General features: G+C 47.4%; 10 protein-coding genes across 10 annotated transcripts; 4 read left to right on the plus strand and 6 right to left on the minus strand.

The window, feature by feature from the left end:
• Window positions 1–365: 365 nt before the first annotated feature.
• Window positions 366–2,595, minus strand: EV420DRAFT_1745886 (cytochrome P450; the record flags this gene model as incomplete). Its single annotated transcript, XM_060480154.1, has 11 exons — window positions 366–663; window positions 764–883; window positions 1,092–1,230; window positions 1,295–1,322; window positions 1,372–1,596; window positions 1,728–1,755; window positions 1,808–1,880; window positions 1,941–2,035; window positions 2,085–2,161; window positions 2,279–2,351; window positions 2,558–2,595. 11 exons carry the CDS (start codon window positions 2,593–2,595, stop codon window positions 462–464), a joined length of 1,098 nt encoding a protein of 365 aa, XP_060334110.1. The 3' UTR covers window positions 366–461.
• Window positions 2,596–3,816: 1,221 nt separating this feature from the next.
• EV420DRAFT_1477208 (phospholipase C/P1 nuclease domain-containing protein) lies at window positions 3,817–5,162 on the minus strand (the record flags this gene model as incomplete). Its single annotated transcript, XM_060469400.1, has 3 exons — window positions 3,817–4,508; window positions 4,561–5,031; window positions 5,084–5,162. 3 exons carry the CDS (start codon window positions 5,160–5,162, stop codon window positions 3,817–3,819), a joined length of 1,242 nt encoding a protein of 413 aa, XP_060334111.1.
• Window positions 5,163–5,321: 159 nt separating this feature from the next.
• EV420DRAFT_1525216 (uncharacterized protein) lies at window positions 5,322–6,790 on the plus strand. The gene is made up of 4 exons (XM_060472369.1): window positions 5,322–5,563; window positions 5,625–5,918; window positions 5,970–6,120; window positions 6,170–6,790. Exons 1-4 carry the CDS (start codon window positions 5,426–5,428, stop codon window positions 6,682–6,684), a joined length of 1,098 nt encoding a protein of 365 aa, XP_060334112.1. The 5' UTR covers window positions 5,322–5,425; the 3' UTR covers window positions 6,685–6,790.
• A 102-nt stretch (window positions 6,791–6,892) lies between these two features.
• Window positions 6,893–11,738, plus strand: EV420DRAFT_1525220 (uncharacterized protein). The gene is made up of 17 exons (XM_060472370.1): window positions 6,893–6,984; window positions 7,043–7,973; window positions 8,024–8,243; window positions 8,299–8,320; window positions 8,373–8,406; window positions 8,456–9,113; window positions 9,165–9,487; window positions 9,541–9,761; window positions 9,813–10,093; window positions 10,146–10,178; window positions 10,236–10,273; window positions 10,323–10,499; window positions 10,549–10,698; window positions 10,752–10,940; window positions 10,987–11,170; window positions 11,229–11,384; window positions 11,438–11,738. Exons 2-17 carry the CDS (start codon window positions 7,093–7,095, stop codon window positions 11,663–11,665), a joined length of 3,795 nt encoding a protein of 1,264 aa, XP_060334113.1. The 5' UTR covers window positions 6,893–6,984; window positions 7,043–7,092; the 3' UTR covers window positions 11,666–11,738.
• Window positions 11,739–11,794: 56 nt separating this feature from the next.
• On the plus strand, window positions 11,795–14,462 carry EV420DRAFT_1192343 (uncharacterized protein). The gene is made up of 10 exons (XM_060466297.1): window positions 11,795–12,052; window positions 12,102–12,145; window positions 12,193–12,360; window positions 12,412–12,511; window positions 12,565–12,809; window positions 12,856–13,290; window positions 13,343–13,417; window positions 13,470–13,577; window positions 13,643–14,205; window positions 14,257–14,462. Coding segments are annotated over exons 1-10 (1,785 nt in total). The 5' UTR covers window positions 11,795–12,006; the 3' UTR covers window positions 14,258–14,462.
• On the plus strand, window positions 14,297–16,399 carry EV420DRAFT_1192002 (uncharacterized protein). Its single transcript, XM_060466296.1, has 12 exons — window positions 14,297–14,533; window positions 14,586–14,605; window positions 14,655–14,705; window positions 14,761–14,803; window positions 14,857–14,896; window positions 14,952–15,111; window positions 15,169–15,207; window positions 15,274–15,637; window positions 15,693–15,778; window positions 15,832–16,080; window positions 16,136–16,286; window positions 16,347–16,399. The coding sequence occupies exons 4-11, from the start codon at window positions 14,764–14,766 to the stop codon at window positions 16,271–16,273; spliced, it is 1,116 nt and encodes a 371-aa protein (XP_060334115.1). The 5' UTR covers window positions 14,297–14,533; window positions 14,586–14,605; window positions 14,655–14,705; window positions 14,761–14,763; the 3' UTR covers window positions 16,274–16,286; window positions 16,347–16,399.
• Window positions 16,400–16,618: 219 nt separating this feature from the next.
• EV420DRAFT_1639720 (cytochrome P450) lies at window positions 16,619–16,983 on the minus strand (the record flags this gene model as incomplete). The annotated part of the gene is made up of 3 exons (XM_060477008.1): window positions 16,619–16,633; window positions 16,672–16,864; window positions 16,916–16,983. 3 exons carry the CDS (start codon window positions 16,981–16,983, stop codon window positions 16,619–16,621), a joined length of 276 nt encoding a protein of 91 aa, XP_060334116.1.
• Window positions 16,984–17,425: 442 nt separating this feature from the next.
• On the minus strand, window positions 17,426–20,342 carry EV420DRAFT_1525239 (cytochrome P450). Its single transcript, XM_060472371.1, is given in 16 exon segments — window positions 17,426–17,564; window positions 17,609–17,732; window positions 17,743–18,093; window positions 18,149–18,196; window positions 18,251–18,352; window positions 18,404–18,570; window positions 18,622–18,820; window positions 18,872–18,938; window positions 18,996–19,225; window positions 19,289–19,361; window positions 19,413–19,518; window positions 19,578–19,675; window positions 19,730–19,865; window positions 19,920–19,979; window positions 20,031–20,068; window positions 20,117–20,342. The coding sequence occupies 14 exon segments, from the start codon at window positions 20,238–20,240 to the stop codon at window positions 17,916–17,918; spliced, it is 1,626 nt and encodes a 541-aa protein (XP_060334117.1). The 5' UTR covers window positions 20,241–20,342; the 3' UTR covers window positions 17,426–17,564; window positions 17,609–17,732; window positions 17,743–17,915.
• A 1,434-nt stretch (window positions 20,343–21,776) lies between these two features.
• EV420DRAFT_1265676 (cytochrome P450) lies at window positions 21,777–24,090 on the minus strand (the record flags this gene model as incomplete). Its single annotated transcript, XM_060467287.1, has 14 exons — window positions 21,777–21,954; window positions 22,010–22,057; window positions 22,109–22,210; window positions 22,262–22,428; window positions 22,479–22,677; window positions 22,729–22,795; window positions 22,849–23,078; window positions 23,142–23,214; window positions 23,265–23,370; window positions 23,430–23,527; window positions 23,582–23,717; window positions 23,769–23,828; window positions 23,881–23,918; window positions 23,967–24,090. The coding sequence occupies 14 exons, from the start codon at window positions 24,088–24,090 to the stop codon at window positions 21,777–21,779; spliced, it is 1,626 nt and encodes a 541-aa protein (XP_060334118.1).
• Window positions 24,091–25,052: 962 nt separating this feature from the next.
• On the minus strand, window positions 25,053–27,060 carry EV420DRAFT_1265735 (uncharacterized protein; the record flags this gene model as incomplete). Its single annotated transcript, XM_060467290.1, is given in 6 exon segments — window positions 25,053–25,515; window positions 25,572–25,702; window positions 25,752–26,162; window positions 26,207–26,319; window positions 26,337–26,790; window positions 26,842–27,060. The coding sequence occupies 6 exon segments, from the start codon at window positions 27,058–27,060 to the stop codon at window positions 25,053–25,055; spliced, it is 1,791 nt and encodes a 596-aa protein (XP_060334119.1).
• Between the last annotated feature and the right edge of the window lie 384 nt (window positions 27,061–27,444).

The raw sequence follows: 27,444 nt of genomic DNA on the forward strand, positions 1-27,444 counted from the left end.
TTACAGAATGTGGCCAGTCCATGATGGTATTCTCCTGTAGCTCTTTACAACCGGAGCCTGTTGTGTTAGACCAGGGTACGACTTCACGGGGTGATGGGTAAATTTGACCGTCCATACAGTCCGCTTTGGGTTATGTGGCTGCCAAGGTACCCGCCGAGGCAGCAGCTTGGACTTTTGCTAGTGAACATCCTGTCTTATACCTTGCGATGAGTACACCGTTCAACACGAGTCATACTAGTTCAGATCACATTTATTTAGTCAATCCGCCACTCATCCAGTCCCTTTGACTCCGGACGGCTTAAGGGCAAACCGAATGAAATAACTTATGGTATCAAGCTTACATGTTGACACGTATATCAGCTTGCAGAACACGCTCTTTAATACAATTACCTCCCTCATCACCGCCGAACAGAAATGGATGTAGTTCACATTTATCAATCAAAAGGATTTGGTCAAGATATCTACTTCCAGGCGCAGGCGTCAATGTCAGCATTCTCGGCCTCTTGTATAATGATGTCCCTTGCTTGAGAGCTTCGAGGCTCGAAGTAGCACTTGAAAGGTTCTGGCCGTGTCGTGAGGCCAGTCGTGAAGCTGTCCGTGGACGGTAGCACTTCGTTACCTTTTTCATCGACGGGTGGCATAACATTGAATACCCATAGTATTCTAGACACAATGAGCATCTATCTAAATTCAAAACGGATCAAAAACTTGCCTTAAGACGCTAATGAAGATCGACTGCCAGGCCACGTAATTACCAGGACACTGACGTCGCCCGAAACCAAATGGCAGTGTGAAGTTGACCATCTGCCGATCCGAAGCATTAAAACGTTCTGAGATAAATTCCTCCGCGTTGGCAAACACCGTTTCATCCTTAGTTATAGCGCTTCAAGTCGATGTTAGAGCTGTCAGTTGAACATATATGTTAGACGCTCACTGTATGTTTGCATAGACCATGCTGCCCTTCGGAATAAACATTCCTTCATAGAACATTGTCGGACATCACAGCATGCGGGACAGCGATAGGTGCGATGCAGCGCCATCTGCCTCGTGTTAATGCATTGTTGAGCAGAAAAGAAACAAGGAAGACGTACCTCATCGTTTCTTTGATCACCGCCTGGACATATGGGAGTGCGTCGAAGTCCTTGAAGTCAGGCATTCGTTCTGATCCGACAACTGAATCTATTTCAACTTGAGCTTTTTTCATTACGGCTGGATATTGTAGCATCGCCACTGTAAAGTGAATTGTATGTTTAGTTGGTATTGCCATTTTCGTAGAGTGGGAGAGGTTCCGCACGCAGGAAAACCTCAATGGTCGCGACAGTCTGAAAATATCATTACCAAGATATCAGGATAATATAGTAGAGACCTTACCATCCCTGTTCCAGCGGCCCATGGCGCAGATAGCGCATAAGCTGTTTCTACGTCCGTAAGTCCAAGTTCTTGTTGTTTTTCTAACCCGCGGATAGCCACAGATGGATGGGCGATACCATCCTTCATCTGACGTTTAACATCGTTCTGATTCAGTAGGGTGAGGTATATTTCCGTGTCTACAGCGCGACGTCTTTCAGGTTCCCATCGGAACCACTGCAGGAATTTCTGCGGAGTTGATCAGAAAATACATTGATAACTTTGCTTTCCGAGTTCTTACAGGAAGATATAGAAGGATCGGTCACTGGAGATGTTGAGGAAGGGTTAGCAAAACTCCTAGAATAGTCGTAAAGGCTCACCGAATCTACTAAGAATTTGCCTGGAACACTAAGGTAAGACGTTAACAGAAGTATTAATCATACTAAGTGTTGCCTTTCACCTGATCCTTGAAATGGCGTGCCAGATAAACATAGGGTCTAGACGGAGGGAGGGCTTCACCCACTTGCCAAAATCTAGTATTCCGAGGGATCATCAGCACCTGAATATTGATTGGAATGAGGAAAGGGTAATACAGGTAGCTGTTTTCACGTTATTGACGACGATTTCACCATCTAGAGTCTTGATGCGACGACCATAAGCAACACAGCACACGATTGATGTAGCACACCTTGGTAAATATCAACAGCAACACGCAATGACCCGTGAATTATACACACCGACGCAGACGATCTTTATATTGCAAAGGGTCTTCATCCTTGAGAAGATCTCTCAATAATAGATACGACTCAATGGACTGAAGACGTTGGTAGTTAAGTGCGGCCGTATTGCTCAGGAGTCAGAGTCAGACCTGATTGCATCAGCTGGAAGAGCCTATCAGCGCACGTTGAATTACGCGAGAGGGCCCTCAGACCGTCTTCCATTTTCTGTATTGTGGTCCATCGGACATTCCGATACCACGCATCCCGCCAGAGAGGATCTCATGCCTATAGTATCCTCGTGAAAAACATAGTATTGTCATTGAAGGAAGTAGGATAACTTACGCCACTATGCTTCGTGGGCGTCCGGAGTATGTTTCCTCGCACCACTAGCAAATCGGTGGCGGCTTTTATTGTTCCAAGTACTGTACCCGATCAGGAAGCTGGACATATATGGAAGCTGGACACTCGCGATTTTCTCAGCAACCACTGACCGGAATTGTGAGCGGCTTGTTGCAGTGTCATCCCACATCTCTGGAGCATCGTTTCTGATGCAGTTGTTAACCCATTTTTAGATTTCTACTCTTTCATTTCAATGTTTCTTACTTGAAGTCCCGTATCTGGACCAAAAATACGATATAAATGAAGTTTATAGCACATTATAATTCCCATAGGCACAAAGTAAGGACATGTAAATATATTCTGAACTGGTATTATTTATTTGACGAAATAGAAACCGCCCAGATGGTGTCATTGAGTAGAAGAAATATAGTAGATAGCTCTGGTAAGGTATTTTCTCTCTTTCTGATGCCCTTCTTTATGAGGGATATAAACAGCTCGTTGCCCACTTTAGTGATGCCAAAAAAATCGAAATATATGCCTATTCTATTCTACATTGCCCATTGGTCCCTCCATGCTCTCTCAATAACTTCAGAGTCCATGTCCAGCTTCCCTGTTTTGGGTGTTGTGTGACTATTCAGTAAGAATTTATTTCTGCAGCTTGCCTGTAGACTCTCAATTCTGCAGCTGCTATTGTATCTACTGTAGAATATATTTAGCTTTCAAACAAAAAAAAATTCATGCAAAACGGAGCAGGAATGGATGCGAGACCCTCAATTCTATTTAGAGTGTCCAGCTTCCTGATTAGGCACAGTACTGAGACGAAGATGTAAAATGCGCCACGGTTAGATTTTGTAACACATCCATACCGATCACTCTCTTTGTTCCAAGGCGGAATGACACCACTGGTCTTATACGGCAGTCGTCGGTCAGTTACAGGATTGAAGATGGCCATGCTAGTGACCGTACTACATTCCACCGACAGAATGTTTTCCAAGGCTGAAACTGAGGCACTTTACAGCCGAACAAACCTCCTGGGGGGCCTGGAGGTAGATTTGAATATCTATACCAGCGGAGGCATGCGAACAAAAATATGAGGAGGCTTCCAACTATCAGTGAGTGTAACATGTCGATAGGAAAGGACGTGACTGAGAATAGCTTCGTCAAAACTGCATGGGGTCAGCTGGTTACAACCGGGTATGACGGCCACACGTGTTATAATTAGTGGAGGTTGACAGAGGGACGAAAATAGTAACAGAAGCTTCTCTCGGCAAGAGTCCTTCGGGCTAGATGAGATAGCACTTGGATTGTGATATCAGAAAGTGTCCAAAAGCATCCGTACATGAACACACACGGTACAATTTACAACTTCGTGGGCTAGAAATCATTATGAAGATACACTTACCCAATATCTCTAATAATCATGCATGAGGCTCAAACCAGCTTCATTTCCTTCCAAAGGAGCGAAGAGGTAGTTCAAAATTCCTGCAAGCCTAATCCCGCCTTGCGCAAGCAATCTCTCAATGATCCACTGATCGTAGATGGCGCCGGCGTACTCGGGAGTATCGAGCTCCAGGTAAGGACCACCCGAGCCTCCTGAAGCAAGCTGGTCGAACATGGCAAGTTCTTCCTCAACAGAAGCACCATGCTTGTGTCCTCTAGTGAGCTGATCAAACTTGGTATGGCTGTAAGGAGGTTTGTCAAGTGCAGGAGGCCATATGATCTCGCAGTTCAGCGCGTGAATGGGAGTAGCCCAATAGTAAGGGCACAATGTATCATCGTCCGTATCATCAGCGCTCCAATCCGAACCTCTCATCCAACTCCAAAGAGAAATGGCTTGTTGCCAAGTGGAAGAAACAAGACCTGAAGGGGAAGAAGGGATAGAGTGGGAAGAACCCTTGGACTCGGGGCAGGTCAACCAGCTGGAGACTTCATCCTCCCATTTCCCAAGGATACCCTCCCACATGATACGACGGATGTAAGAGTCATAAATAGTTCCTCTGAGATTATATTCAATAGTTCGAGAGGGAAGGGGCCGCGTATAGTTGTGAGGGATTGTGCGCAGCGACTTGGAGATGAGGAGACTGTCCCAAAGTGAATGAAGGTCTGAACGTCAAAGTTAGCTGCATGTATGCATCGAAATTAGAAGTTGACTCACTGGTCTGACGACCATCGAATGTTACTTTGACAGAGTTACCGCCACGATCCCTGCCAGTCAAATGCAACGGCATATGCATGTCACCAACAAAATGAACCAAAAACTTGAGGGCCTCGTTCGCAACATCATCGTCTCCACCAAATCCAGCCTGCTCATTCCGGACCCATTCTTCTACCAAGTCTGTAGTATTCCTGACACTCCCAAGCACGTTTATGTCTTTCTTACCGGCCCAACCGCGGTCACCGGGAAATATGCAAGAATCGGAAGGATGGTCTCCAAGAGCACCAATATAGTGTAAGGAGGCGGACCAGCGCTTCTGATAACGGATACGATCGGCCCAACCAGCAATGGGCGCAAGATGGCATTCGGGTTCGTTAGGGTTAGTTGACGTAAAATTGAGTATGCGACAAATGCTGGGAAGGACGGCAGGATGGAGATGAATTTGGGCGATGGTTGCTACAATTTCGTGGCCTAAAAATCTAGTTAGAGATAGGCCAAAGCTGCATATCATGGTAGTTCTTACCTACGACGCCCCATCCTACAACACCAGGAATGCTGGCTGAGCCGGCAGCAAGGAGAGACAGCCAAGCGGGTATTTTCATGGGGAGAAAACGACTCTTGCGACTACAAAAGCTGGGTGCTACGTGGTGATGATGATGGTAAGAAAACAACAGCGTCTGCAAGACGACAACGACCTAAAAGAGGCTGCCCTGCCCAAAAGAGACAAAAGACGCGTGACAGTGTGACATCATAAATGTGCGCGTTGTGGCACGTGATTCAGCACTTCTTCAGAACCTTTTCTTAATTCTTCTGTTTTTACAACTTTTACAACTGACACTGTCACAACAGTATATACTATATTCTGATGTTCAGATTTGATTTCGACATCGACGACCCCGCAGACGACCTCGAAATATCGACCTCTACCCCTGCAAGCAAAGCGGCGGTGAAGGGTACAGAAATCAATCAGGAACCTTTCGCCGAGGTATCGATTCAGCATCTCGTTCGTGATGATTTGTTTATTGGATAGAGGTCACTAATAATCGGCTCTTTGAAAAGCATAGGTAGATTGTCTGCCATCGCTTATTTCGTGCTCGCCGCTTTCAATACCGCTGTCTTCTGGCGGCGATGTGATACTTGCACGGAGAGATCTATTTGATGCACGGTTCCAGCTCATAAACGAGGAAGTGGATGACGAACAGAAGGATAACTCGCCAGCATTAAGCTTTCTTGATGCACCTTCCGATCTTGTTCAAGGTATATATGAAGGAGGTCTGAAGACATGGGAATGCAGTCTCGATATTGTTGATTATCTGCATGCAGAAAATCCAACATTCGAAGGTCGGCGAGTATTCGAAGTATGTGCTATCCTCTTCCGATAAAATTCTAGCTGACTATTGTCTCATTAGGTCGGTTGTGGGACGGCGGTTCCGTCTGTGTATATCATGCAGAAACTATTTTCTGGTCTGCCCCACGGGAAGGAAACTCAGCTTCATTTGCAAGACTATAACGCGATGGTCTTTGAGCTTCTTACCCTTCCCAATCTTATCCTTGCTTGGTGTATGCTTTATTTTTTGCTTGACTATATTTTATCTCATCTGCGAACTAGACATGTCGCCAGCTTCAAAAGCCTACCGTGATGTGGCGACTACGAATCTCGACGAGACCCCGTTGCCACCCGCCGACCCTTCCATTCATACAGAGATTCCGATAACACCAGAACTGAAGACGGCATTTCTATCATCACTCGAAGCATATGCGATACAGCTGCGATTCTTCTCTGGATCGTGGAATTCCTTCGACCTTCATCAAAGCGGTGGGGCGTACGATATCGTCCTCACATCAGAAACCATCTATCGTGCGGATAGTGTAGGGTCCTTGATTGATTTGTTGCAATCAGTATCGCCCACGGTGGACAGCTTGACATCCCGACTGTCTATCTCTGATGGAGAGAATAACTCGTCATTCTTGTGTCTGGTTGCAGCTAAAATTTTCTATTTCGGGGTAGGTGGAGGCGTCACAAATTTTGTCGAAGCTATAGAAGAGAAGGAAGGAAGAGTAGAGACAGTTTGGGAACAGAAAGTGGGTGTTGGGCGGAAGATTATGAGAATTCAATGGCCATAAGGTGGATAGTAATACATTCTCGCTTTATCCGGTGATACTGCGTGGATTTGGGGTGACGTAGTAATAAAATATACTTCCTTCCTTCCCGAGTAAATCTGAATACACGAAATTGAACTTGAAAAACGTTCGAAGGCTTGGCAAGGAGACTCAAGAGTGGTGGTTGTCGCGTGATCACCATGTCACCACTGACGGCATCCACAACAGAACTTGCTTTCTTACTTCCACCATCCTTCTTTGCACCTTCATTGTGCATCGTCTGGCGACATCAAGGACGACATTGATGCTGTAGAGGGCCTCAAGGTGCGTGCATGCGTTGTGGTCACGGTCGCGACACCTAGGAGCTCACCAATGCGCCAAGATATCCCTTTAGAATTCGCGACCAATTCTAGGCCCCTTCAACTCCTGAAAATGTCTTCGGTGACCAGAGACCTCGAGGACTTGAACCTCTCCCACTCATCGACATTGCCAGCAGCAGTGGCACGAACATGGTCCGCTTCTGCTGCTCTCAGTGGAATCCAGCGGCAATTCGTGGGCTCACCGGACCAGATGGACCAGAGCAATGCGCAACCTTCATCTAGCACGGCTGCACGCCCAATTCCTATCATGCCGCCCTCAACGGCGCGACCCGCCATGAGTCGAAGTATTTCGTCATCGCACACCGCCCGCCCTCGAGCTAGTACTGCGTCCCGTGCCGCGTCTGGCTTTCTGTTCCCCGCACCACGAGAGCACCAGTGGTCTGTCTTCGGACAACTGATGGAGAATGAAGGCCAGCTAGGAAGTCCAAGCAGTAGCAGTCAATTCCATCGTCGGATAGGTAGGAGGAGCAATACTCCTCGGTCAAGCAACACTCCTCGATCCTACACTAGTCGAGACTCCAGTCTTTCATCGCGGCGGAGTTTCATAGATCCCAACAACCCAGCCCAAGTTCAGTCTCCTGTTGCGGAAGAGGATTCTTACCGCACTTTCTCAGTTGCCTCTGATCATCACGACGACAGTGACTCAGACTCGGACTCGCATTCAGACGAGTACGACTCTGATTCTGAGAGTTCCACGTCAACGGTCACCAAGAACCATCTTGCCTCATCTGATACACCCATATCAACGAGAAAATGGTACACGATACCCACCATACCACTAGTATACCGTAATATCTTTAAATGTGCATTGGCATATGTCCTTGCCTCTCTTTTCACCTATTCCCCTCATCTCTCTGGCTTGATAAGTGATCTCGTTACGTACGGTTCGAATGACCGCATACCTCTTCCCAGTGGACATATGGTTGCGACAGTGTAAGTATATTTCGTTGATTTATACCTTGTTTTGCTGACTTTCTCTGTAGCGCCGTCTATTATAACCCCGCAAAGACAATGGGCGGTATGATCGAAGCGGATACGTTCTGTATTTTTGGCTTGTTCTATGCGGCATTCGTGTCCTTGGCTAGCATGTCCCTGTTCTGGTGGCTCGAGCTCAAACCTGGCTGGGAGTGGCTCGCTGACACATTCGTCATCCTTTGGGTCGGTGTCAGCATGAGTATTTTGGCTTGGCTGAAGGTCTGGATGGTATGTCGTTCAGTCTGAAAGGGTCTGCAATATTCACTAACCATATGGGTATTAGGCTAATCCACAATTCAACACAGGTAAGCATATGACTATGAATCTTACGAACATCAAGTCTCATCTAAAATCTAGCCTGTAGCATGATTGCCATCATCCTTTTCGTAGTGTACGTGTGATAGTCAGGTTTTCTTCCTTTACTGAAGGGAAAACTGCAGGCTCGTCAAAGAAGGAGGCTGGCAGACACTCCTTCAAGTCTCTTTTATCGTCTTCTGTGGCACCACAATCTCTAATCTTGTTTGCTTCTTCATCTGGCCTCAATCTGCTACAACTAATCTCCAAACGAACATGACGAAAACGCTTGACTCTTTCTCCACTCTTCTGGATATGCTAACAAACACGTTCTTACTAGAAGAATCCCCTCACCATCCCAGTCAAGAGAAAATCCAGCGCGCTGTCGAAAATCACCAGAATAGCTTTACGAGCCTGAAGAAGAATCTAAAGGAGGCAAAAAGTGAATGGCAGTTTTCGGGGCAAGTCAAGTTTCCCGCTCCTGGAACAGGAAATGGCCACGCACTTCCGACATTAAAGAAGGGTGATCAAAGGAGAAAAGCATATGAAGATACTGTGGATTGCCTCAATCGTCTCGCCCAGCACCTCAACGGTTTGAGGAGTGGCACACGGCTGCAATACGATCTAATCAAAGCTGGAGTCGTCCAGCGGAGAAGACATGGTAAACGAAGCGGAAATAGCAAGAGCAGAATGATGGATTATGGTGGTGCTGAAGATGACGAGGAGACTGCAATGCTGAAAGCGGCGGCCGTGATGTTTGGCGATCTTGTGCAGGAATTGGGACCGCCACTAAAAGCCCTTTCGGTAAGTCTGTTTTGAACGATTTGGGTTCTCCAACTGAATTGTCATGTCCAGTCGGCGTGTACATCGTCGTTGAAGCGTTTGCGGGAGTCGGTCGTCAAGTCCCGTGTACGTGAAAGTGCGACAATGGAAGCGATTCAGCCTCATGAATTCTTGGAGTTGATTGACGGGATCGAAAGGGCCCTGATGCGCTTCGAGAGCACGTCGAACCATGCCGTCATGCGGATATACAGGAAGAACGATCCGTCTTATGATGGAGTCGACACTGACACTGGAGGTTTGAGTGCGAGTCGAGCCAGCATCATATCCGGGCTTGGGGATAAGGAGAACGTCATGCTCACCTCGTCAGATAACGAACACATCTTTTTGGTGTATTTGTGAGTGTTCACTGTCTACTTTCTTGCTTCACTTTTATTCATACGCGCTGCAGCTTTATCTTTACCCTGCAAGAGTTTTCCACAGAGTTGATCTCTCTCGTTGATGCTGTGGAGCGGATTTATACCTTGGAGCAGCAGCATGTGAACTGGAAAGGGTACTGGCACTTGGCATATACCTCAATCGCGACGCGATTGGCAAGCTTGTTTACGCGGTCTAAATCAGATCACACCTCAGACCGAAGGAAGAGGAGCTCTACCTTGAAACGGAGGATATGTAAAATATCGTTTCCTCTCGTCATTGATGCATTCTGACGGTTTCTGCAAGCTTCATACATCACTGGTGCCGCTGAGAGCCGTAGACGACCCTCGTTCCCCAAAGTACAACCTCACGCTCCCAACACGGTTCTTACACCCGCTCGGAGTAACTTGAATTTCATAGGCCGGGTGAAGCAGGGATTGTGGGCTATCGGGACGCGAATGACAGAAAGAGACGCCAAGTTTGCTGTTAAGACGGGTATGGCAACCGCTTTGCTCTCTGCACCTGCCTTTTTCGACACAACCCGGCCTATCTTTTTGGAGTATTATGGCGATTGGGCGCTCATCTCGGTAGGCTATTTTCTTTGGCCGTTGCTTGGGCGGGGACCTGACTTGCATACAGTTCTTTGTTGTCATATCGCCTACCATCGGTGCGGTGAGTAGCCCGTTTCTCTCGCGTTGCTCTACCTCGGCTGATATTGGAATGTTGTAGACCAATCTCATCAGTTTTAATCGTGTGCTGTGGACTTTGCGAGTATACATGTTTTTCATGCGCTTTGTTGTCTTATTCTGTACGCAGAGTTGGAGCGGCCGTCGCGGCCGCCACGTACTCGTTATTCCCAGAAAATGCAATTGCCCTTACGATATTCGGAGGGCTCTACTCACTCCCGTGCTTCTATGTTATCCTTGTGAAGCCCGCACACCTCTCTGCAGCTCGTTTTGCGCTCCTCACGTATAACTTGACTTGCTTGTATTGGTGAGCAGCATCGTATTCCTTTCTCCTATGTTACTAAGCTGTAGTGTAGCTTCAATATACGGCAAAGAGATGTGTCGGTAGTCTCCGTCGCGTGGCATCGTGCTTTGGCTGTCACTGCAGGTGTACTCTATGCGGCCCTCATTGCGCGATTCTGGTGGCCGTCTGAGGCCAGGCGGGAGCTTAGCAAGGCATTGGGAGAGTACGTCACTGCGACGACATATCAGAAACAGACGTCGCTGACGTTTTCAGCAGATTCTGTTTAAATATCGGATGGCTCTATACCAGGCTCGTAGCGGCGAATTCTTTTGCTCCCGAATATCGCGAAGAGTCTGATGATGATGACTCGCACGCAGCCTCAACTGAGGACGTTGCGCTGCTTGCGTCTGGTCATACATCTGGTCGTACGACGTTGAACAATTCTATCCAAGAGTTCATGGCTATGTGAGTGTGCCGTAACTGTCGATGATCTCATCTCAAGAGGCTTCAGGGAACTTCATTTGCAGATCAAGCTGATAGAGCTGCAAGGGCTGTTGGCTCAGACGCAGCATGAACCTCGGTTGAAGGGACCTTTTCCTGTAACGCTATATCGTGGGGTATTGACCAGCCTGCAAACGATCATGGACCGATTGCACAGCATGCGATGTGTTACGACACGCGAAGAATGGTACACGGCAAGTGAAAGATACGCAACATCCTCAGCAGCGAATATTGATGTATATATTCTCACAGAGTGTCCGTCAAGACTTCATCGTTCCAGTCAACAAGGAACGACACGAGATGGTCGGAAACATCATCTTGTACCTTTCAACATTAGCTTCGGCGTTTCGACTAAAAGCCCCGATGCCTCCATATCTCCCGCCTGCAGAGAAGTCCCGAGAACGATTGGTACGTTATCGTCTTATTTTATACCAACATTTTTTTGATGTTCCTCGAAACAGGTGGATGCTATCAGGAGGTTGGACGTTGTCCGAAATCGCGATATCAAAGGATCAAGGCAGCTGCTTTTCTTTGCGTATGCTTTGACGATGAAGGGCGTTACTCAGGAACTCGAGTCGTTGGGGCGTACCCTTCAGGATGCGTTCGGAGTCATAGGACAGACACCAGAGGAGTTTAAGGCTCTGTTCATGGATGAGGAGGAGAGTCGCAGAATTAGCTACGCTGCCTAGGATACTTATTAATGATTAATGGACACTGATTTGAGTGTACTTGACCAATTTCATTTACATTTTTCCTGAGCCCTCTTGCGAGTGTAAATTTAATTTTGACTCTCAGAGATCAATGAGTATTTTGGATCACGTGCCCAGACTTTCTGGAAAGGCTGTCGTCGTCGACCTAGAACTCAATCTGCAGGACAACGTTGACTTGTCTTCACATCATTCCGTGAATATTTCCTCTCGCAGGGCTTTTCGTATCGCTCGACCAGCTGGAATCTATTCAAACGTCCAAAAATAGGGGGTAATTTTGCAACAGGACGCCGCTGCGATTTGTCTCGGAATTCGAGTGCATCATGGCCACGGAGAGAAACCAGAAGGATCAGGAACGGGAGATAAATTGTCTGTCAAAGCTACAGGATTACGGGAATTGTCGCTAACTTCCTCGCAGTGTTACTCCGACGGGCTAAGGAGAGTGCTGAGAAGGGTTCTCCGGTGAGTTGTTTCTTAGTTTTCTCAGGCTTGAGCTGATGGTATGACAGCCCAGGAAGGCAGCCCTGCAGAAACTTATCGACCTCGCCCATTCTTCCAGTGCTTATTTCAAGATTCTTGCCGCTCAGAACATCAAATTTTTCTTCGCCGACTTCCCTGAGCTCGAGGAGGATGCTATCAATGCGGTATATGATATCTGTGAAGATCAGTCTAGCAAAGTACGTTTCAGTGGTATTTCAAACCTTAACGCGTTTATATGAGAGGTTTAGGTCAGAACCGAAGGATATATCGCGATTACGGGACTTTCAGCGGCCGACAATGACTGGGTGAAACGAAATACGGACGTGCTATTGCAGTTGCTTCAGAGTGGTAGCTATTATTTCTTTACCAAAGCATCCATTATTTCATCTCACGATTTTTAGAGGAGCTGGAAGAAGTAGCTGTAATCAAGACTGCATTAAGGGAGCACTTGATCATGGCACCTTCCGTTACCCTTGGCGTACTATTTGATCAAATTGTCCCCGCTGACGACAGTATGGACGAGGAGGAAATAACCATACGGGAGCGATTACGTGGACTCGTGCTCGCTTTTATGACGAACGAAGCCAAAGAAACTATCAATCAAAATCCCCAGCTCAATAACCAATTTGCGGAGGGGCTTACGCTTGTATGTCATCTTTGCATTTTTCCTCCTCTGTTACCCATTTCATCAGGCCATACCGCGATTGGCCGATAACGAAGCCGCATCATTCATTCGAGAACACATACTCCCTTTGTCTATGTTTAGCTCGCGCTCCCGCCAGGGGGATCTCCTCCTTCAAGCAATGATACGAAAACTTGAAGCATCAGACCTTAAGCGCTCACCTTTGACCCCGACGACAAGATCCTACCTCAGTTTAGCCCATCATCTTACCGTCGACAAGAAGATCTCATCACCTTTGGATCTGCTGAAATTTTACTATGGCACCCTGACTTCAAAAATCACCCTGATGAGACTGTCACAAGATGATCAAACACTAGTTCTTTGTCAGTTGGCCGAAATTCTAGCAGCTTGCGAAGAAGATCTCAAAAACTCCCGACTACCGGAGCGAGAGCAGCTACAAAAACAAGTTTATGCTGTCATTGATGTTTCTCCCATTTTCTTCGAGGTTATATACTTGCTCAAATAGGTGTTTTTCTTCTCATCTGTTCTCCTTACAGCGCCTAGGCGGTTCCATCGACACAAAAGAGCGATCAAGGAAGGCCTGCGAGTTGCTGTTGAATTCATGTATACAAGTGAGTGCACTTTCATGCCCAGATTTGCATTCTCTAATAATGTACTTGGCAGCGTAAAGCGCAGCAAGCCCCACAATGGACTGTACCTACATCAATCAACTCTGCTGTTCAAGCCTTGGCTGCCAAGACGTCAAACCAGGCTCTTCAATTGCTCATTAGGGTTCGCCGTGGGCCACTTTTCATTTCTGTCGCTTGTGTCCGACATTATCTCTTCTGTTTCATCAGTCTTTAGCACCCACAGTGGCCCCGACCTCCACCGCCACTACCGGACCATCCAATGTAACAAATATACCCGCATCATTGCCGCCGAGACCAGCTGCTAGGGCGTCGGTAGACGTATCACGCAAAATGAGGATATCCGGTCGAGATGCCGACCATATAATAAAGGACGCGTCTCCCCAAGCGAATCCAAGCAAACGCAATTCCCCTCGTGAAGACCCGCCAAGGTATCAGAAAAGGGCAAAGATGGGGAACGGATCCGGATTATCACTACTGAATCGTTTAGCTGATTCTGCATCGCATCCGTCACAGGGATCAATTGAACGAAGACCAATTTCTGGGCGCACTCCGCAGCAGCGACCACCAGATAATAGCATGGATATTGATACCCCTCCCCAAGGTGGTTACAGCATTAAAGGTGCTGCCAAGATGGAATCAGCGAGCGCCGTGGGGACAGATCGACAACCGCCACGACCCCCGCCCTCACTCATTGATCGTCTAGAGTCCGAAAGAAACCACATATCTGGAATGGGAGATGCGTTCGGGAGTCGCGGCAAACAGAAGCGTTGGTGAGACATGTGCACTTCACTGCCTTTTCGTGGCGCCAAGTAGTATATTAGATAGTATGCTTTTTGTATGCCTATGTGGGAAGGGAGATTGCTGCGGATCGATATTTCGTTCGTAAACGAAACGGTGGAAGGCGATATTTGCCTCATGTTTGTCCCTTTTTGATGATGATATCGAACAATGTGACAGCGGAAGGAGATAAATTGAAGGTCCTCGATCATGTATAGAATCCGCACTGACCGAGGACAGCAGTGCATGTCAAGCATGAAGGTTACCGCCGCGCGAGCCAATCAGTTCCGCCGTATATAAAATGGCACGTAAATTATGATGGTACCCATGCATTTCCCTTCTCTTCCTCTCCTGCTCACACTTGTTGGTGCAGTGGCTGCTATCCCTCAAAATGTGCATTTTTCTTTGATTCGATCATCCCCGTCGCTGAAATACCTTGTAGGATCTTGAGGCTAGACAGTCGTCTGTAACCGGTGACTCCAAGTGTGGTACTGTACGTACTTTTCTGCCCAACTATCTGTTCATCTTTCTTAAGTGTGACTTTTCAGACCATGTGTGTCGGAGTCACGGTGAATGGATCCTCCGTACAATGTTAGATCATTTCTTTCCATCACTGCTTCGTGAGAATAATTGTCGTTCCTAAGACGTTCTATCCAGTACGCAAACAGTTGGATGGATGGGGATGTAAGTCTCCTGTGCGTCGAGTTGGTAGCCATCTTATTGACATATCTATCGCTAGGGGGTTTGGTACCCAGATGTCGGGTTCGCCAATGGTCATCATGTGGTCCAATAGCGATGGAACCATAACGGTGTCCCAACGGCAAGCCAGCGGTCATTCGGAGCCCCAAGTAGTCAGTAATCCCCCTCGAGTCGCAACATTAGCAGAGAGCGCCAGTACTGTAAGCGTCGGCGCTCAAATGCCTCTGTTTGCCGCTAAAGAAATCACATTCTTCTAGACGTCGGGATCGGAAACCAGATTCGCGTTTACCGTTGATGTGCGGCATATTCCTCCTCAATTTTTGCCGGACCCCTTACCTGTATAATTTTTCTTTCCCCTCTAGGCAAACGGTGATACGACCGAAAACGTCATTTATGCTTTCGGGAGCACCAATCCGGGATCTTCGAGCGCGAGCGCTAATATTCTGCAACATATCGACGATGGTACCTTTCAATTAAACTTGGAGGGAACTTTGTCTGCGACGTCGACCGGTTCTGCGTCATCTCCGGACAGCACTTCTGGGACAACCCGACCCGCTTCACTTAGTATCCCTTTACAACCGTACCAGCGCATGATCATAGCACACGCCATTCTTTGCGTCATAGGCTTCTTGTTTTTCCTCCCCTTCGGATCGTTACTTGCGCGGTACTTTAGAACGTTCACGCCGAAATGGTACACCGGACATTGGATATCCCAGTTTGCAATCTGTAAGTTGCATCATACCGCCTTCTACCTCTTATCTAAGAAGATCGTGCAATTTAGCTGGTCCTCTAATCATTATTGGGTTTGCCCTTGGCGTGCAGAGTGTGACGACTTCTGGTTCACTTCATTTAGATGATGACCACAAGGTATGCCTCGCTGCCGACGGTTCATTTTAATGTTCTGACGGGCATTTTTGTAGCAATGGGGCGTTGCCATATTTGCGCTCTACTGGGTTCAGTGCGCTTTAGGCGCGTTCATTCATTGGGTTAAGCCCAAGAGATCTACCGGTCGGCCCTTGCAAAATTATTTCCACGCTATCTTCGGGTTGTTCATCATTTCCTTGGCCTTCTATCAAGTTCGGACGGGATATAAAACTGAATGGCCAATGACCACTGGGCGCGGTGATATTGCCAATGGGGCTAACGTTATTTGGTATATTTGGGTGGTGGTATGTTCTTGTTCCTTATATCTATACCGTGTACTTGACTGCTGGCACAAATCAGGTGGTGCCTTTGTTGTACCTAGCCGGGTTGGCATTCCTTCCAAAGCAATACAGACAAGAAGCAGCCGCAAGAGGTAGGACAAACCGTTTACAATATGAATTCGACATGTCCGATGTTCAACATCGATACCGAAATTGACGCTATTATACCTGTTTTTTTTTTTTCCCTTTGTTACTTACCCGTCGGTTTTCTCACCTTTTTTGTTTCTTAGCCGGGTACAAATGATCACAGACATCAGCCATTCAAGTCGCCGCTTCCATTTATTTCAAGCCGCGATAGCGGTTCCATTTCACTTGTATTACGTGTAATTATTGTATGTCTTGTAGTTATCAGTAGATCTTCCCTGTCTGTTTGGAGGCCGTTGTGACATAGAGGTGTAGAAGGCGAGCTCGCATACGTACCTGATTACGGTAATGTAGGTCCTTTGGGTGGGTACCGGACGGCTGGACCAGGGGGGTAATCAAGGATTCTGACTTATAAAATTTATCGACGTATCTCCTATGGAACAATGAGTTCAGGATCATAAAGATGCCAACCTTCACTACGGCAGTTAGATAAGGTATGCTACCCAGGTCCTGCGCGGAGAACTCGGTATCACCGCGAGGAAGAATGATTCGTTCTTTCGCTCTGATCTCTGCCCTTAACTGGACTTGTAGGTGTCTCGCGAGTTCAAGAAACGTCCAGGAGTGTGTATTGATAGTCGTTTTGTGACCGGCAAACATAATGGTTCTATGGACACCGATATCAGTAACGACGCTTTACCTGAGATATTACACTTACTTCATCTGAGCAAGCAGCTCTTCGTCGCTGAGATGCGTCTTCGGATCTTCCGAGACATTCACTTCCATAGGACAGGTTGACCCATAATAACAGTTCAGAACAAGAAACATACCCAACAAACTCACGATGTTCCTACTTGCCTTTCCCGCGGCAAGTGCTTCGTATCTCTCGCTCAACAACTGCTTTGCGACCTGGCCGGTTAGATCGCGTGTCGTTTTAGCGTGCTCGTGGAATTGGGATATTCCTGACAACAAGTCGTAAAAATCATGTAGGAAGCCATTCCATCAAGCACAGAGATAAGGTGCTCTTGTTCGTAGCTACGACAAAAATAGGAAATCTCTCAAGTGTTGGAAACAACGTGTCACCTGGGCGTTTCAAACAGAATTGTGCTACCAATGGGCAGTGGAAACATTTGAGATTGATCACGCTGATAGTACGCACGTCGCTTCCCGAACCGATAGAAAAAATGAGACTCGTGAGACGTGGAGAAAAAAGCAGGACACGTACGCGCAGCAGTAACGGCAGCGGTAGGCCAAGACACGGCATAGGACGCGTAATGAGGGACGTGCACGCGAAGGTGACGGAACAAGGCAAGAGTCGACGCGTAAGCCGGCACATAATGCCAGGAAAGCTAAAAGTAGGATAACGATCATAAAGTCGGAAGGCGAAACAGAATCGGATTTCCACTTTACAAGCTTGGAACGAGCGAGACCAATTCCACAAGAGTCAGCGATAACTCTGATCATCGTACAGTACTACCGTTCAAGGCGCGATTTCACTGTCACTTCAGCCTGAACATGCGCCAGAATTGAGAACAGGTCCTCTAGACAGCGAGTACTCCATTATCTGAGATTACACCTAGCATTCGTGGCGTAATGTCCACCGGCAAAGAGCTACTGGCATTATCCTGTGAAAACACCGACCCTATGGGACGTGACAAGAAATTCAGCACGTTAACAAAAAATATATAGCTCCGAGTCTTTCGTACACAATTCAAAGTTCAGTCGCGAAAGGCAACCGCTACCCTCAGTGGAAGTTGTGAACCTTTCTCCACCTCACCCTCCACAGTCGGTACCATTACACCGCAAGCCTCCCTCCGAATCCGCTCAGATTCCTTGGTCAAAGAAAAGTCAAAGTTATTGACGACCTCCACAATAAATGCGTGGAGTTCAAGGACACTATGAATTTCACAGTTAGGCCAACCAAAGAGATTATAAAATTTACATCGCGTACGCAAATCGCCAACCGATACAAGATCTGAGTCCTCCACCAAAACTGAACCTATCACGGGAAATTTAGCATAGGATCCAGTTTCAAGTCGAAAATAAAACGCACAAGTTCCCGTAGACACCAACCAGTACGTCCTTACTCATACCGCCTCGAAACCACCGTGTGGGGTCGAAGACGTGGGCATCTTCTCCCCAGATGCTCTTATTCCTTTTCATATAATTAGTAAATATCACGATCCTCCTCACGAGTAGCTCCTACCTATTATAGCCGGCGACCGATGTCATGATATACGTCCCCTTGGATATGGGAATCTCTTTCACCACCTTTCCCGTCGTCAACATCACGGGCTTATTCAAAGGAATCACGTCGTCTTGAGGGGCCATTCTGAATATATGGTAAATGATAGGATGGAATCGAAGCACCTCCTATGAAACGTTGAGTTCATGATCATAGAGCAGGACCATCCAGCTGCTAACCTTCACCACAGCAGTCAGATAAGGCATACTATCCAGGTCCTGCACGGAGAACTCAGTATCACCGCGAGTAAAAATTGCTCTTTCTTTCTCCCTGATCTCGGCCCTTAGCTTGTCTTGTATTTCGGGGTGTCTCGCAAGTTCGAAAAATGTCCAGGAGAGTGTGCTAGCGGTGGTTTCGTGGCCGGCAAACATGATAGTGCTGCGAGTTGCGAGATCAGTGATGAAGCTCGGATCAGGATATCATACTTACTTCATCTGACTGAGTAACTCTTCTTCACTGAGTCGCGTCTTTGGGTTTTCCGAAAGATTTGCTTTCACTTGGTACAGATTGAGCCCATGAAAAGAAAGAAGCAAGCTGAAAGGAGAAAGCATACCTAACAAACTCATGATATCCCTCTTAGGTTTGTCTGCAGCAAGGGCTTCGTATTTCTCATTCAGCAACTGCTTTGCAACCTTGCGGGTCAAGTCATACGACAGTCTGAGGTGCTCCAGTCGTCTGATTGGTGCCTTCTCAACCATAAGTCGTACAATCCATCTGGGCAGCCATTCTGTTAGACATAACGATAGGGTATCATTGTCGGTAGGTGCGGCAAGAGTATCAAACCTGAAAGGTCAATTCATCATTAGAATAATGGGTCCTCGTAATCAAAATTTTAAGAAAGCTAACAGAACGTTTGTGTATGCGAGGGTCAGAGGTTTAGACGAGTGGTCGAGGGCACCAAACTGATAATCGAATGCGGCTAGGACTGTTATTGGGCGGGAAAGGAAGAGTGTGAGTGTAGGTAACGTACCTTCGCCAATCGCATCCAATGTTGCACGCGACGTCCAGGAAGGAATGTCGATAACAGCAGACTGTTCGTCAGTCGTGGAGATCAATTCCTTCCATTTTGACGCCATCTTCAAACAAATGGAATGTTCAGCAATTTGTACCACAGTACAATATTATACATATTTACCTTCCTAGCATACGTGAAAAACACCGGTACGTAGAATTTCGCTTCAGGTCGTCCAAAACCTGGAAGGAGAACTTTACGATGCCTTTTATGGTCCTCGCCTGAGCAAATCAGAATGGATTAGCACGCAGAGACCGCAGATTTTGACGGCAGACCTTCGGCAGACAGAATTCCGGTTCCGTTGAGCAGTCGTCCAAGCTCATTAAGACCTGGGGGTTTGATATATCTGTAGCCACTAGTCTGGTATATATACTGAAGTGCTTTGGGATCGGAGACAAGGAGACGATCTTCCTACACGATAGTACCATTAGCAACTGCTTGAGTGGTCAAAGGAAGATCGCTTACTCCCAAAGGTGCTCGGACTCGAATGATGTCGCCATACTGAGCTTGCCACTTAAAGTCGCCCTAAGTGCAGAGTGAAATCAAAACGAGATTAGTCGGGGTTGATCGAATTACTTCTCCTGCTTCGCCATTGAGCAATTCTGGCAAGTTTCCTACCCAAAGATAAGAAACAGCCAGAGAATGCGATAAGGCAAACGTACCGTAGAGCCAAGACCTCCATTGCGGTCCAGGAACAGTCGCAATCGATATGCGTTCAAGTTGTTTATATACAACATACGCTGCGATGAGAAAACAGAAAGACGGAAGAATGAGGAACAGTGTCATGATCAGGACTTGGGCCTTCAAGATCAACCTGCGCGTAGAATATATAGCGGTTCGGTACCGGTCACCGGACCCGCATCCCGTTTGAATCGAGTCAGCCACGAAGCCAGGGTTGGGTATCCGCAAAAGGTTACGAAAAAAGGCCCCTTTGGCAACGCTCTCTATGTCACGGAGCATCGAAGCCTGCGAGGAATTAGGTGGTAGTGAAAATACGAAGCTATTCCAATGTTATGAGCTCTGCCCCAGTGCACTGCGCTGGGTCTCAGGGTGAACTGAATTGCGCGGTAATGCCTATTCTTGTCAACGAACCGCGTTACCTTTTAAATAAGGGCTCTGGATGTTCAATCACTTACTTGACGAGTGAGGGCATCGGCGCCGGTCCCTATGATTTGAAGTCCAGCAAAGAGTTTAAGTGAACAAAGACTCAATGCGGACAAATACATGGGAATGTCAAACCCAGGTGACAGCAACGTACAAAACCGTGAGGAGCTCAGAGAAGAACTGAGCAAGTGATTACCCTGCCCGTCAAGGTCTCTGTGTAGCTTGGCAGGGTTTCGCTCGTGGTTGCAGAAATTGGAACTCCGACTAGATGCCAGTGCTTGAACCTCCATTCGAGGGTCACAAATAGTCTCTCGTAGACAGACGCTACATACACGACTACGGTAGGGCTGCCAAGCTTGTAGTGAGTGTATGAGACACGATCTGTGACGTCTCCAGATCTGGACTTTTGTGAGAACTGATATACTTGTATAGACTATTACTGGCTTCCTGATAAAAATACGATGGGAAATCAAAATGAGAAACTGATGAGTGATCGAACATCATTATATTACAGTGGACACCAAACGTGGAAAGCATGATACAAGCTAAAGTATACATGAGAGCTGCTGAAGTACGCTGTTCAGCTCAGATAAGCGAGACCCAGTATTAGCAGGGAACCCTCGCAAACGCGCAAGGGGCTCAATTGTAAGGTACTCTACTTATATACTCCTGTAGGCTATGGATAGGGGAAATGGTATCAAAGGGGGATGATAACGGATGTACGACGTGTTTGGTAATTCAACAAAAATGAGACTCATGAGACGTGGAGAAAAAAGCAGGACACGTACATGCAGCAGTGGCGGCAGTGGCAGGCCAAGACACAGCATAGGACGCGTAATGAGGGACGTGCACACGAAGGTGACGGAACAAGACAAGTCGACGTGTAAGCCGACACATAAAGCCAGGAAAGCTAAAAATAGGATAGCGAGTCATAGAGCTGGAGGGAGAAATGTAATCGGCACTAGCTTGGAACGAGCGAGACCGATTCTACAAGAGTCAGCGATAACCCTGATCATCATACAGTACCGTTCAAGGCGCGATTTCACTGTTCAACCTGAGCATGCGCCAGAAATGGGATAAACAGCGAGTACTTCGATGCTTGAGATTACACCTAGCATTCGTACCGCAATGTTCAAAGAGCTATTATTGAGCTGTGAGAACCCGACCTTCCGGGGCTTAATAAAAATGCATACAACTCTTTCGTACGGAGCTTAAAATTCAGTCGCGAGAGGCAACCGCTACCCTCAGTGGAAGTTGGGAACCTTTCTCCACCTCACCCTCCACAGTCGGTACCATTACACCGCAAGCCTCCCTCCGAATCCGCTCAGATTGCTCGGTCAAAGAAAATTCAAAGTTATTGACAACCTCCACAATAAATGCGTGGAGTTCAAGGACACTATGGATTTTATAGTTAGGCCAACCAAAGAGATTATAAAATTTACATCGCGTACGCAAATCGCCAACCGATACAAGATCTGAGTCCTCCACCAAAACTGAACCTATCACGGGAAATTTAGCGTATCCAGCTTCAAGTCGAAAATAAAACGCACAAGTTCCCGTAGACACCAATCGGTACTTCCTTACTCATGCTGTCTCGGAACCACCGTGTGGGGTCGAAGACGTGGGCATCTTCTCCCCACACAGTCTTATTCCTTTTCATATAATTAGTAAATACCGCAATCCACCTCACGAGTAGTTCCTACCTATTATAGCCAGCGATCGACGTCGTGATATACGTCCCCTTGGATATGGGAATCTCTTTCACCACCTTTCCCGTCGTCAACGTCACGGGATTATTCAAAGGAATCACGTCGTCTTGAGCTGCTATTCTGAATATATGGTAAGCGATGGGATGGAATCGAAGCACCTCCTATGAAACGTTGAGTTCATGATCACAGAACAGGACCATAAGCTGCTAACCTTCACCACAGCAGTCAGATAAGGCATACTATCCAGGTCCTGCACGGAGAACTCGGTACCGCCGCGAACAAAAATTGCTCTTTCTTTCTCCCTGATCTCAGCCCTTAGCTGGTCTTGTACGTTGGGGTGTTTCGCGAGTTCGAAAAACGTCCAGGAGAGCGTGTTGGCGGTGGTTTCGTGGCCGGCAAACATGATAGTGCTGCGAGTTGCGAGATCAGTGATGAAGCTCGGATCAGGATATCATACTTACTTCATCTGACCGAGCAGCTCTTCTTCACTGAGTCGCGTCTTTGGGTTTTCCGAAAGATTTGCTTTCACTTGGTACAGATTGAGCCCATGAAAGGAAGCAGGCTGAAAGGAGGAAGCATACCCAACAAACTCATGATATCCCTCTTAGGTTTGTCCGCAGCAAGAGCTTCGTATTTCTCATTCAGCAACTGCTTTGCAACCTGGCGGGTCAAGTCATGCGACAGTCTGAGGTGATCCAGTCGTTTGATCGGTGCCTTCTCAACAATAAGTCGTACAACCCATCTGGGTAGCCATTCCGTTAGACATAACGATAGGGTAACATCGTTGGTAGGTGCGGCAAGAGTATCAAACCTGGAAAATTGATTCGTCGTAAGAATAACGGGTCCTCGTAATCAAAAATTTAAGAAAACTAACAGAACGTTTGTGTATGCGACGGTCAGAGGTTTAGACGAGTAGTCAAGGGCACCAAACTGATAATCGAATGCGGCTAGGAGTGCTGTTGGACGGGAAAGATAAACGTGGGCGTAGGTAACGTACCTTCGCCAACCGCATCCAATGTTGCACGCGACGTCCAGGAAGGAATGTCGATAACGGCAGACTGTTCATCAGTCGTGGAGATTAATTCCTTCCACTTTGACGCCATCTTTAAACAAATGGAATGTTCAGCAATTTGTACCACAGTATAATATTATACATATTTACCTTCCCAGCATACGTGAAAAACACCGGTACGTAGAATTTCGCTTCAGGTCGTCCAAAACCTGGAAGGAGAACTTTACGATGCCTTTTATGGTCCTCGCCTGAGCAAATCAGAATGGATTAGCACGCAGAGACCGCAGATTTTGACGGCAGACCTTCGGCAGACAGAATTCCGGTTCCGTTGAGCAGTCGTCCAAGCTCATTAAGACCTGGGGGTTTGATATATCTGTAGCCACTAGTCTGGTATATATACTGAAGTGCTTTGGGATCGGAGACAAGGAGCCGATCCTCCTACACGATACCATTAGCAACTGCCTGAGTGGCCAAAAGAAGATCGCTTACTCCCAAAGGTGCTCGGACTCGAATGATGTCGCCATACTGAGCTTGCCACTTAAAGTCGCCCTAAGTGCAGAGTGAAATCACAAACAAGATTAGTTGGGATTGATCGAATTACTTCTCCTACTTCGCCTTTGACCAATTCTGGCAAGTTTCCTACCCAAAGATAAGAAACAGCCAGGGAATGCTATAGGGTAAATGTACCATAGAGCCAAGACTTCCATTGTGGTCCAGGAACAGTCGCAATCGATGTGCGTTGAAGTCGCTTGTATACAAAATATACTGCGTTGAGCAAACAGAAAGACGACAGAATGAGGAACAGTGTCATGATCAGGACTTGGGCCTTCAAGATCAACCTGCGCGTAGAATATATAGCGGTTCGGTACCGGTCACCGGACCCAAGCCATCTCGTTGTGAATCGAGTCATCCACGAAGCGTGGGTTGGGTATCCGCAAAAGGTTACGATCTCGAGAAAAGGCTCGCTATGGCAACGCTTTCCATATCACGGAGCATCGAAGCCTGCGAGGAATTAGGTGGTAGTGAAAATACGAAGCTACTCCAATGTTATGACATCTGCACCAATGCAACTGCGCTGGGTGAACTGAATTGTACAGTAATTTTAATGCCTATTCTTGTCAACGAACCGCGTGACCGAACAATAGAAAACTTGAACGTCAAACGCGCTAACACAAGAGCTATGATTGGATTCAATCGTAAGGGATGCCTTTCTGGATGTTCAATTACTTACTTGATAAGCGAGGGCATCGGTGGTCCCTATGAATATTTAAAGTCCAGCGAAGAGTTTAAGTGAACAGAAAAATGCGGACAAATCCATGGGAATGTTAGACCCAGGTGACAGCAACGTACAAGACCGTGAGGAGCTCGGAGAAGAACTAAGCAGGTGATTACCTTGCCCGTCAAGGGTAGCCTGCGCTTGTGGTTGCAGAAATTGGAACTCCGACTAGATGCCAGTGCCGAACCTCCATTCGAGGGTCACAAACAAGGCTAGTCTCTCGTAGACAGACGCTACATACACGACTACGGTAGGGCTGCCAAGGTTGTAGGGAGTGTATGAGACCCGATTTGTGAGGTCTCCAGATCTGGACTTTTGTGAGAACTGATATACTTGCGTAGACTATTACTGGCTTCCTGATAAAAATACGATGGGAAATCAAAATGAGAAACTGATAAGTGGTCGAACAACATTACAGTACAGTGGACAGCAAACATGGAAAGCATGATACAAGCTACAGTATACATATCATATGAGAGCGACAACATATGACCAAACTATAACCCGATAACATCCACATGAGCCGGCGTCGACACCTCCCACTGCATCACAAGGTTCAACTGACCCTGTGGCGGGACCGTGCACAACCAATTAATCTTCCCATCCTTACCAAGCGCATCAACATCGATCCCACTCTCATCCGATCCCTCCCATTGTGCCACTACACCCTCGCTGACCTGAACGTGCGGAACAGCCCTCGGCGTATTCGTCATCGAACTCTTGATTGTATGCGCATCGAGAAGCGACAATGCAGGGCTGACCGGCTTGACATTGATCTGCTCGTCTTCAGAGACAGGAATTTGGTCGAGGATCTTGAGGTTCTCGATGGCGACCGTTGCATTGGTATTGTGGATAGAGATGCGTTGGCTGTAGATGTAGATGGAAGATTTAGTGTAGAAGCCGCTTTGGGAGGCCTTTTTGCTTTGAGGGTGGTAAGTGATACGGAGAGATGGGTCCAACCTGCGAACGACGTAGGTAAGGAAATATTGTAGTATAGTTGTATTTTTTGAACATACCCAAGGGGACAATCAAAGCTCTCTTGAGCGCTGACGGCAGGCAATAAAGACCATGAGATAAAGCTACCGTCAACGTAGATACTCGCCCAACCAGCAAGCAAAGGATAGTCGGACGCGTTGGTGATTTTGGCCTACGGTTTGTTAGAAAGGCATGTCACGACAAGTAGAACCGCTACAAACCTTCAAATGAGTCTTCGTGTCAACCTTTGGGACTGAAACCCACGACATGGATGCGTCAAGATTCAACTGGACTATCGTAAAGGTATGCTCAACCCCATCACTGGGGATAGTAATGCGACCAGGAACCCTGTGAGTTGCACTGACATTTCCTTTTGAAGTGATGGCCGATCCGATATGTGCCATGCTGGGACGGGGTCCCACTGTGTCCATGCTTTGAAATTGTGCCACCCCAGATCTCTCGTGGAAATCACCGGGCGTGCCTCGACTCATCATCTGCGGAATTACTGACTGAGGTTGAGGTTGTAGAGGATCGAGCCTAAGGGGGAATAGCTTCCAGGGATTGAGGGTGGGAACGCCAACACCATAAGTCGGTGTGACGGTCTCGAGAGTGAGGGGGACGTCTTCCCAAGACTACGGGACATGAGATTGGAAACAGTAACGTCAATGCTGCTCACCTCGCCAGTGGCCTGCTTGATATTGGCTTTATATATAAGAGTAACCGGAGTCTCTCTTGTCTGTGTGTTGACTCGAACATCATAACCAGCGTACCAACTGGCGTGATTAACAGCTACGCGAGATGAGTACATACAAGTCTGGGATTTGAAAAGAACGTGCCATAAATTAAACTGATTTCGACCTCGCCGCCAGAATCTGCAAACACGCCAATGGATACACGGTGTTTCAAGAGGCTATTTGCCTCCGGGGGACGCGACAGCGCGACCTGCCCAGTTCTGATAGCATCCTCAGTGTCTTTGAGCTCCTTTTCCAACTTCAAGACTCGGTCATCAAGTTTCTCAGCGGCAGAGTCGTAGCTGTCCACGACGGCTGTGAGCTTGGTGGAGTCGATGTACTGCACGTTCATTGGACCAAGGTAGCTCTCGAGCGACCCAAGGGCCTTCGTGACCCTACTCAAAGCTTTTTGTAGCTGATCGCGTTTGCTCTGGAGGTCAACGAGTTTGGCCGATGTGGTCGCGATAGAAGGAGGGAGGATCGTAGATAGAACAACATCGTGTATGGTAGCGGAGCCCCGTCCTTCGAACTCTTCAGCAGCACTGTAAGCATTGTGTAAACAGAGAAGGAAAAGCGATACGCACCTCAAAAACGGGGCCTCAATGGCATTCGGTAATCCATTGATTTGCACCAAGTTTTGTCCAGTGCTTACGGCAACATTGCAGTGGCTAGTAATCTCCGCGTGGTTGTTGTAGACGCTGACTTTGACGATTTTAGTGTCCTTGAAGTAGGAGAGCTCGATATTGTTGTCGGGTTCGAAGGCTGGAGGGCTGTCGTTGTTGGGTTGGGTGGTAGGCATTTCAGAGGCCGCAAAGAAAAGCGGCAGCGTGGTGATGGTTGTAGGAAGGAAGGAAAGTTATGTTCCAAGTGCAGTTCACTTTCACGGACTTGGCCAAGTATAATGAGGAAGCGAGGAAAATATTACTTTTTGCCAAGGACCTTTTAGAGCAAATACAGATCGTGGTTTATCCAACCAGGTGGTGGTGGTGTCCCAAGGAACGGCCGGGTCCATGGCCCGGGCACAGCGAGCCAGGTGCTGTGGCTGTGCTGCCGGGTGACCCACGTGGCTCCTGCTTTCGGTTGCCGGCCCGAACCGCGAAGATTACCTGTTTCGGACTGTTTCGGACCGTGCTTCGCCTTACCTCTTCAACCGTGGCTTTCATAACGCACTGTTTTATCGACT

The sequence above is a fragment of the Desarmillaria tabescens genome, assembly GCF_030435595.1.
Source record: "Desarmillaria tabescens strain CCBAS 213 chromosome Unknown EV420scaffold_9, whole genome shotgun sequence".
Classification (NCBI taxonomy): Eukaryota; Fungi; Basidiomycota; class Agaricomycetes; order Agaricales; family Physalacriaceae; genus Desarmillaria; species Desarmillaria tabescens.